We start from the raw sequence: 10,219 nt of genomic DNA on the forward strand, positions 1-10,219 counted from the left end.
AAAGTCACATAGGACCGTACAGTGGCGGTTTGACCCACTAGGACTTGTGCTTGTGACTTGGTTGAATTATAACATTTTTGATCCTGCTGCTTGCCGTAGTTAGTTGTAAACACGGATGTGAGGCTCCTGTGCCACAGAAACCCATCACAAACTATCACACAACGCCTATCTACAAGCATTTTGACACTCTGGTCACAAAACTAGTCGGGTTTTAACAGCTAAACAACGTGTTATTATCTAAGGACTTAGCACAACAGCTGTATTGCCCGTCTAACCACATCTCTCTGTAGGAACATGCTTGTTAGCTAGTGTTAGCTAACGTTAGCTTAGTACTATCTGAAGGGAATGGCAGGTAAAACAGAGAAAACGTTCAAGTTTGTGATCGTGGGAGGAGGCATCGCAGGTGTAACATGTGCTGAGCAGGTAGCCTAAACATGAACTGAAGTTGTAGCTCTGTAATAGGGATGTTGCGGCAGGTTTAAAGCTATTTAAACTGTTAGTATTTCTCATTATCTTACCATTAACGGTTGCTCTGTTTGATCTTGATTGACAGCTGTCATCCCAGTTTCCTGCAGATGACGTGGCTCTGATCACAGCAGCTTCTCACATCAAGGCAGTGGCCAATTTCAAACAGGTCAGGATGATGATGATAATGATGATGATGATGATGATGATGATGGTCCTAACACTAACACAGGGTTCTGGGTTTCATCCCCACTGGGTCCCCCATACTTAAAATGCATGCACTCACTTTACTGGATAAAGTCATCCACCAAATGGCAAATGTTATGATGATGATATCAAAACTGCTACACAGGTATTAATACTTGTTTTGTTTTTAAATGACATGATATTCTTGCCTGTGTTCACTTGAGAATGCATTGTATGATGACATGCAGTACAATACACTGCATCTGTCTTGATGTGTTTTTTTTTATTTACTAGAGGTGGTAAACCTCTAATATTTGGCCTATAGATATTCAGAACAGTAAACCCCTGCTCTGTTCCTCTGTCCTGCCTGGCAGGTGTCAAAGACGCTGGAGGAGTTTGATGTGGAGGAGCGTCCATCCAGCGTTCTGGAGGAGAAATTCCCCAACCTGACCGTCATCCAGTCTGCTGTCAAAGCCCTCCACACACACACACATGTGAGTAGCTGTCTAGCAGAGGATGGAAGACATTGTTAGACTCTGCAGATTTTAACGTTATTTTCATTTCATACTGTATACATACTGATATTCGTATCAGTCATGACTGCTAGTATCATCTGTATGTAACAACTGTAAGTAACTGCAGTAACAGTCCAATAGTCCATGCGTGTTAGTAATCCATACACATACCCATATGTCTCACTAATACAGTTTATGTGACATGTATTTAAATAGTAACTAGCAGTAACTGGTTTTATTGCTTATTTTATATCCTATTTGTCTTTTTCCCTGCTGAATCCTATTACTTTTTGCTGCTGCAAGGACCTAATTTCCCCCACGGAGATCAATAAAGTTTAATCTTATAATCAATGTCCCATTCTATAGCAATGTTAAACATCTGCACAGGTATTATAATTTTATGATGTCATGGATTATAAAACAACATATTGCTGCAACACTTAGCAGTGAATGTTTATCACATTTGTTACATGATGCTCCAAAGTAATGTAACCGCAACAAAGTGTAGAGAGTGCTTTCCTGCAACAGCAGATGGATTGAAGTGACCGTTATCTGTTTGCTATCGCCACCTTGTGGACATTTGGTTGCACCACATCACTATGACAACTATGATTCAATTTAACAATTCACATGGTCTAATTCATTCCTGTGGTCTAAATGCTGTTTGATGGAATTGTGATCAGCAGCACAAAAATGGGAAAAATGGAAAAATCACCTCACCGATTTATGAAAGCTAGAGAAATAAGACTTGACCCCCCCGATGTAAAATGAAGACCAGTATCCCCGCTCATTCTACCTCCTGTCCTCAGGCTGTGCAGACTGTGGACGGCCGGCTTGTCGGCTATGAGAAGCTGTGTCTCTGCAGCGGGGGCCGACCCAAGCTGCTGACCCAGGACAACCCCTGTGTGCTGGGGATCCGGGACACTGACAGCGCCCAGGTACGACCCCGTCTCTCCGGAAGTCTGTAGTCTGAATGATGTGCAGGTCTGGGTTCCCCTGAAGATACTGAACTGCTGAGACCGGCTCACAGGGGGATTCATACTTCAGGAGGAAGCAGTTCTTCCACTTCTTTTGGGGCAGTTTGATATTTTGTTGTTATGGTGTTTTGTGCACCAGTTTTTATTTCTTCCTGAGACAAACAGCTTCATCTATTCTTATCTATTCTTTATATTGTTGAACTACTCATTTTCCCTTTAGCTGCAGCTCCATGCTAAGCCAATGGGCAATATTGTAGTACAAACGTGCTTTGAATACTCTATCCACATAAATTAATTTAGTAGCATTATGGTTACTGCAACATTGTACTGTATTTGTAATAAAACACCATGTGGATGCTTACCAGTTTTCCCTATAATTGTGTTTACAGGAATTTCAGAAGCGGTTATCCAAAGCAAAGAGAATCGTTGTTATTGGGAATGGAGGGATCGCCTTGGAGTTAGTGTGAGTCTACAATAACCTTAAGACATTGTGTGTGTGTGTATGTGTGTGTGTGTATTTCTCTGATGGGAGTTTGTGGACACAATTCTCATCTAAACTGAAATGTCTGTATATTTTTCTAGTCACAGTTGAAGAACTTTGAACCCACAGCCATGGAAATCGTACATAACATTACCAGCATGTTCATTCAGATTATTCACACTTTATTAATTCTTATTCACACTGTTACTGAATATATATTGTCCAGGTACGAGGTGGAGGGCTGTGAGGTGATCTGGGCTGTGAAGGACAAGGCCATAGGAAACACCTTCTTTGACGCCGGAGCGGCTCAGTTCCTCATCCCCTCGCTGCAGACCGACAGACCGGAGAGAGACGCTCCCTGCAAGAGGGCTCGCTACACCACTGAGGAGCCGGCGGCCGGGGCGTCCCACACCTTCACTGCAGGTCTGCACAGTAGAATGACTCAAATGCCAGACTCAGATACTCTTTTCTGTGCTGTGCTACTGTGGAATCTGTCCCAGGATTGGTATTTTGGTTTTATTTCATACAAACAATAAGTTAATTGTGTGTGTGTGTATGTGTGTGTGTGTGTGTGTGTGTGTTCCAGACGACAGACGAGGGCGTGGTGCCGGTCCTACAGAGCCTGGCAGTGCCCTCGGTCCAGACTGGCATGAAGGAATCCTTCTGAGAGGAGCGGAGGAGGTGAGATATTGTGTTACTGCAGATCCTAAATGATACCTACTGTAATTGTAGTGATAATAATACCATAATTCTGTTAATTTGTACGCAGAACTTTTCAAAACATAGCTGCAAAGCACTTTACAAAGGAGTATAAAGTTAAAAACAGATAAAATCAACAGCAAAAGCATTGCAAGTAAGGTAAGAGATATAAAAGCAAGGCAAGAAACATAAAATTAAAATGCAGACATTCTCATTTCTGTAACAAGAAGGCTTCCACTCCACTTTGGATCCAAAATGGGTGTACTAGTGTATTATATTGGGTGTCAGGGCATCAAAGTAGAGGAACAAAACTTCTGCACACTCAGGTCCATGCAAGTTTCTGGATCTAAGTGTGCATATGTTTTGTTCCTCTACTTTGATTTTTTGATCCCCTGACACCCAATATAATACACTAGTACACCTATTTCTGATCCAAAGTGGAGTGGAAGCCTTCTCATTACAGAAATGAGAAGGTCTACATTTTAATGTTATGATTCTTGCCTTGCTTTTATATTTGTTTTACCTTGCTTGCAATGCTTTTTTTTTTTTATTTATTTATTTTTTTACTCCTTTGTAAAGTGCGTGGTAGCTATGTTTTGAAAAGGTCTGCATAAAAATGAGCATTATTATGATATTGTTACATTTACAGTAGTAAATAGGTGTATTATATTGGGTGTCAGGGGATCAATAAATCAAAGTAGTTCACACTTCCATGCAGGTTTCTTTACTTTGATCTAAGTGTGCAAGTTGAATCTACTCATCAGTAGAGTATTCAGCGTTCCCCACTGGTTCTTGGCTATCAGCCGTTGTGGCAAGACAGGGCAGATCAGATTCAAGCAGCTGGAAGGACTGTGTGTTCATAAGACAAGAAACACTTAAGGCGTTATTGTATCGGTTTGGGGAATCTATTTGTTGTTCAGTTCAGTTCAGTTCAGATCTTTATTGTCCCTCGAGGGGAAATTTGATTTGCAGTAGAGGGCAAAAACACAAACACAACATACAAGAGGACATGGTACATTAATCACAACAGTTACAGCAAACAACCAAAAAAAATGTATCAGTTTGTTAAAAGTATCAAACCATTGGAATGGTAGCTATAATAAAGTGCTGCTGAGCAGTGCAGTCAAGGTTTAGTGCAAATTAAGCGCATTTATTGCACTTGGAACAAAGGAAAATTTAAACCTATTCCTTTTTACCCTGGGGGACCTGTATCTCCGCCCAGAGGGGAGAAGAACGAATTCCTCCAAGAGTGGGTGGTCAGAGCTGGCCAAGATCGACCGTGCCTTCCGCAAAACTTGTCTGTCATAGATATCTGTTAAAGAAAGCTGCTGCGTGCCAATTATTTTGCTGGCTACTTTAACAATATTGAACAAACGATTTTTGTTTTGCATTGTAAGGTTCCCATACCAAGAAATTAAACAAAAGGTTAAAATAGACTCAATAAAGGATTTGTAAAATAAAGCCATCAGTGTCTTGTCCACATTAAAAGTATTCAGTCTGCGTAGAAAGTGAAGTCTCTGCAGGCCCTTTTTTGCAGATTGCAGATGTGTTGAGGTCATGGTTCAAGTTCTTATCGATCACTGTTCCCAGATACTTGTAGCACTCCGTCTCAACAAGTGAGCCCTTGATTGTAGTTGGGAAGGTTGAGTGGGCTTGTCTGCTACAAATATACCTATATATGGCTGGTATTTGGCTTGACCTCCAGTTGGGTCATACCTTCTTTCTCTCCCCCTGCTCTGGTATCAGGTGTCCCACAGAGTTTCAGTGGAATACCAGTGTGAGGTGGAGAAGATCTGCACCTCCCAGGAGCTGCTCACCTCCCCACAGCAAACACTCGGATCTGAGAGCGGTGAGAACGAGATTTCCTACTCTGAATACTCTTCTGGTGTCACTGTTCCCTCCTTCCCTCCCTCTGTTTCCTCTCCTTCCTCCTCTTCCCTCCTCATGCCTCTCTTCCCTCTGAGCAGGATCCTGGCCAGTCTACGTCCAGCTGACCAATGGGAAGACGTTTGGCTGTGACTTCATTGTCAGCGCGACCGGTGTGGTGCCGAACACGGAACCATTTCTCCATGGCAACAACGTAAGGAAGCTTTTCAGTATCCGCAGTATGATCTGTAAGGAAACCTGTGAGTACTTGGGGGATCTGCAGGCTGAAGCATCATACTAGCTGCGTAGTGGATTCAAGTTGAGCTCTTGACTTTTGTTGCATGTCATTCTCCCTCATCCATCATGTTACTTTCCATTAAATAGACAGTAACGTTACAAAATCACGCAGAAAATCATCCAAAATTCTCTGCAGTTGTCCTTCATTGCCTCTATGTGTCACTGAAGGAGCTGAGCTGTTATCGCTCTCAGTCACAGTCTGGTTTCCAGCCTGTTTTATAGCTGATTTAATGTTTTCTGTCCAGATCTTTTCTGTTATTAGCTAACACATCCTTTGTGCATGCAGTTTTGAAAGTGGTTCTTTTTGGAGTCGCATTAAAACACATTTGACTGAGTATTTGGCAGCTGAGGTATGATGTCATTTGTCATATTTTACTGATGTGAACTATGAGAATAATTCTGTTTGGTTAATATACATTAGTACTCTTTGATTAATAGGTTACATATTGCCTGGGGATGGCTTTGGCAATTTTAAGGTTAAAGAAATACAAAATTGTATTTAGTCGGCAACAATTTAGCTAGGTGTAAAGATAGTTCATTTGCATAAAAATAAATACATAGTGCAGATTTTGACAGGTGACCCACAGATTAAGATTTTTTTTTTCATGGAAAGCTATGGGGACAAAATGCCCCAAAAAATCTTCAGAGTATATTGGTAAAGAATGTAATGTGTCACAACTGAACAGATAAGATAAATCATATATTGGCCATTAATGATAATTATTTGTTTGTGTGTGTGTGTGTGTGTGTTCAGTTTGCTCTGGCAGATGACGGCGGGCTGCGAGTAGACGACCACATGATGACATCAGAGCCAGACGTCTATGCCGCAGGAGACGTGTGCACTGCATGCTGGGAACACAGCCCACTGTGGCAGCAGGTAGACGCATAGACAGAGCATTGCATTAACCTGTATAGAGCACCAGTTATCTTCCTTCAGCCTGTATGGAGCCCTCCAGGTCCTGTGTCGAGTCAAATGGTTCCACGTCTTGACAGCTTTGGTTTTCACATGATTACTTCCTGGATAGTCACAGGTTAAGGTTGATGTTGCAACACTGTAAGACGAGTAAAGATGTTAACCTTTAAATGGCAGCAGCCTAGAGGTTATACACTATTGTTGCTTGCTGTTGGTTTTTTGTTGAGTTAAAATAATATTACAATCCTTGATTTTAAAGGGAAAACAAACTAATGCTTAAAGTTAGTGTAGCAGACGGTTACTTTTTAGTTCAGTTTAAAATTAGAGTATGAAAATTTGTAAAGAGGTAATGGAGAAGTCATGCAAAAGTTGTGGAACAGTGATGGAAATTAGATGAGGAATAGTCTCATTTCCCTTAACAAGTAGCCTATTGTTTAAATTACTGTTTAAAAAATGACAGAAAAACAATTCAGACGCTGCCTGCTCCATGGACAGATTCGTCAGTATGTCCTGGTGTCCGTATAGAAGAAACAAAGCTTTATATTTCACCCGTCTAAAATTCAGACCCGCACCGTGTGTCTGTGTCCTGTGCAGATGCGGTTGTGGACCCAGGCCCGTCAGATGGGCTGGCACGCCGGCCGCTGCATGGCAGCACACGTCCTGTCAGAACCAGTGGAGCTGGACTTCTGCTTCGAACTCTTCTCACACATCACCAAATTCTTCAACTACAAGGTGCGTGTCGGTTTTACTGCGGTGAAGGGATGAGATTCAAATGAGAACCAGCGCGTTGTTCATCTACTGTGCAGGTTATAACCCGCCAGTTTTTAATTATACAGAGAATAACTTTGTCAAAACCCCCTCAAAGGCATTTCACAGCGCTACACAGTGTCTTCTTCTTCTTTCCTTCCCTTCCTCCAGGCTCGTTCTCCCTGTGTGTTTTAACAGCTTCCTCTCTTCTCGTCACGCCACAGGTGGTCCTGCTGGGCAAGTTTAACGGGCAGGGTCTGGGGCCGGACCAGGAGCTGCTGGTGCGCTGCACTAAAGGCCAGGAGTACGTCAAGGTGACCGGACGTGATTAGAACGTGATGTTACTACTCTGCATGTTGATGTTTCCATTGTTTTTAAAAGATGGCACCAGTATAATTTTGCTTTTGGCTCGCAGTTGTGATTTTCCTGTACACAAATATATTGGATTGTGCCTTTTCACGTAAGCAGTGTCAAAACCTCTTCAAGTTGTTTTGATGCTGTTGGGTATACAAGGAGGCCCAGTGGCATCTGGAACATATGACTAGTGACATATATTAGACTGGTTTGTGTCTATGTGAAAGCAGCCACTGCTTTTCTATGAGTGTCATCTGATGCTGGTATCGTGTGAGCCTGTGCTGATATGAAAATTTCATGGTACAATTATCTTGGCCAAAATTATCTTGATATACGATATTATCTTGCTAATTATTAATAAGATGAAAACCTTAAAAACGGTACTTTAATATGCTGCAATTACTTAAAAATGTGTCATATCAATCACAAGACATTTCTCTTTTTTAAACATGTTTTAATGTAAGACTGTAGAATATTTATGTAAAATATTATATATATATAAAAAACATGATAAAATGCCAGTTTAGCTTATAAAAACTGTAAGGATAGTCATAAACAACACATAAATAACAGCATCTAAAATAAAGTCAATTGAACCTCAAATAAAGTGCTACTGGTCTGCATCTATTTTAACTCAGTCAGCAACAATTTACAATTCCCCTTTTTGGGAAAATATTAAAACTAATGATGACAGATTAGTGGCGGTTATTGCAGTGGTCACGGAAAAAAAAAATTAGGTACGGTGTCATAACTGTTATTGTTTTTTACTGTGATATGTAGTAATACTGGTTATTGTCCCATCCCTAGTACCGCACCAAAAGCCAAATTATATAATACATAAAGCAACATGACACTTAAACATTTTGATCAGTGAGCAGTATGATGAAACTGACATTCTAGATGTACAGGAACAGCGTGTGAAAATGTTTTCCCTCACCCTTCACCTTAAAATCCAGAGCGAACAGGAGGATCCCTGTAGTTATTTAGTCCAACACTGGAGAAACCATCCCACTGCTTAATTCCCACTCACACCCCCCTCTGGTTTTTGTTCCAGGTCGTTCTCAGCGGGGGGCGGATGGTGGGAGCGGTGCTGATCGGGGAAACGGACCTGGAGGAGACCTTCGAGAACCTGATCCTCAACCAGATGGATCTGACGCCCTACAGAGACGAGCTACTCAACCCCAACATCGATATAGAAGACTATTTTGACTGAACGGCGGGGCCGCGATCGACACTTTGTAGCATGTCGAACACTGCGGACTGAAGCATCATGCAGACGGTGGACATTACTGAAGAAATATGATTTTAAAGCTGCTAATGTCTGAAGGATGTCTAAAGATATTGACAGAAATGTTGCATTCAGTGCACTCTATCATGTCACGGCTAACTGCTGTGTCAGTTTTATTGGCAACAAGAAATGGCTGTGTAAAAAAGCAGAGAGATTATCTTCATCCTCAGTCTACTTGTAAAGGATTTATTTTTGCTTTAAAATAAATTATTTTCCTGATTCTTCCCCTGTGGTCTTAATTTGAGGTTTAACCACCGTTGGAGAATCAGTTTTAGTGAATTACTGCCCCCTAGTGGTCGGAGTGATTGGGTGAAAATTGATTCTCAGTGAGGTGATTCACTGCAACAAGTCAAGCAGCTGCTTTTTCTTGGCCTTGAGGTTGGCGAAGCTGGTTCATGGCTGGAAGATGGCCAGTTTGAATCTCTAAACCAGCTGAAAAAATCTAGTCTAAATCTAATCTGCCTTCCCTTAAGAAGTATTGATGATGTGTCCTCGGGCAAGACGGCACCTGACACTCAGCTGCTCAGCTGGAGCTGCTCAGAGGCCAACAGGGAATGACTTTGGTCATACTGGGCAGCTTTCCCAGGTGACAGCGTGTCACTCTGTGGATGTGGAGCAGGTCATAGTTTTACAGCATCTGTCAACATTTCCATTGATCCAGATAGTGCTATCAAGATGGCACATGGATTGCGTCATGTTCACATTCAAGTCCCAGATGTACAGTGTATAGCGATGGTGCAGTAGATGGTGGACACTGAAATTCATTCTCCAGTGTTACTGATACTAATAACTTCACATAGACACTTGAAAAACTCCCAGAAAACTCCCTCAGAAAGAAAACTCTTCAAAAAAAATGGAAGAACCCTTGTGAAGGGCCTCACAGAGAGGGATCCCCCTTCCAGGACGATCAGGTGTGCAATGGGTGCGGAGAGCGGACAAACCAAGATTAAATATTGATAACAAAATTTAACACAAAGTACACAGAATAAACACAATGAGAACAATTGGGATAACGTCCAGATCTGGTGCGGGGCATTACTACTATAAACCAGTACCACAAAATACAGCAAAAAAACACAAACTGCAAAGTCCTCTAAAGACCACAAACTTCTACAGAGTACAGCAAACACAACAAAGTACTACAAAGTATCACTGTAAAGAAGCACCAAGCATCACTTTAAACTTCAACTGGAAATTATGTCAGCACAAACTACTGTGAGGATCAGGGTTTCCAACATTGGGTCAGGGCCACATTTGGGGTCCCCCTGATATGAAACATGGTCCCTACAGAAATTGTTAAACAAACTAAAATGACTTTAGCCTATGTGCTTGTTATTTTGGAAAACAAAAAAGTACCAACAACAAGTTCTAGACAGTAGAAAAGGGCCTGTAAACACCAAGATCCAGTAGTCATTAATGAGCTCCAAATAA

General features: G+C 41.6%; 1 protein-coding gene across 2 annotated transcripts; it reads left to right on the plus strand.

Annotated features, from left to right (window-relative positions):
• The first annotated feature begins 126 nt into the window (after positions 1–126).
• On the plus strand, positions 127–9,012 carry pyroxd1 (pyridine nucleotide-disulphide oxidoreductase domain 1). 2 transcript variants are annotated; one of them, XM_071896000.2, is made up of 13 exons: positions 127–423; positions 554–634; positions 1,026–1,145; positions 1,976–2,104; positions 2,533–2,606; positions 2,851–3,047; positions 3,211–3,305; positions 5,070–5,172; positions 5,291–5,403; positions 6,241–6,363; positions 6,994–7,131; positions 7,371–7,460; positions 8,555–9,012. In XM_071896000.2, the coding sequence occupies exons 1-13, from the start codon at positions 346–348 to the stop codon at positions 8,711–8,713; spliced, it is 1,500 nt and encodes a 499-aa protein (XP_071752101.2). In that variant the 5' UTR covers positions 127–345; the 3' UTR covers positions 8,714–9,012. The 2 variants fall into 2 exon arrangements, with proteins under 2 accessions (XP_071752101.2, XP_078138212.1); XM_078282086.1 differs by having other exon boundaries at positions 7,371–7,450; positions 8,555–8,728.
• The last annotated feature ends 1,207 nt before the right edge of the window (positions 9,013–10,219 follow it).

This window comes from Centroberyx gerrardi, chromosome 24 (assembly GCF_048128805.1).
Source record: "Centroberyx gerrardi isolate f3 chromosome 24, fCenGer3.hap1.cur.20231027, whole genome shotgun sequence".
In the NCBI taxonomy this organism is placed as follows: domain Eukaryota; kingdom Metazoa; phylum Chordata; class Actinopteri; order Beryciformes; family Berycidae; genus Centroberyx; species Centroberyx gerrardi.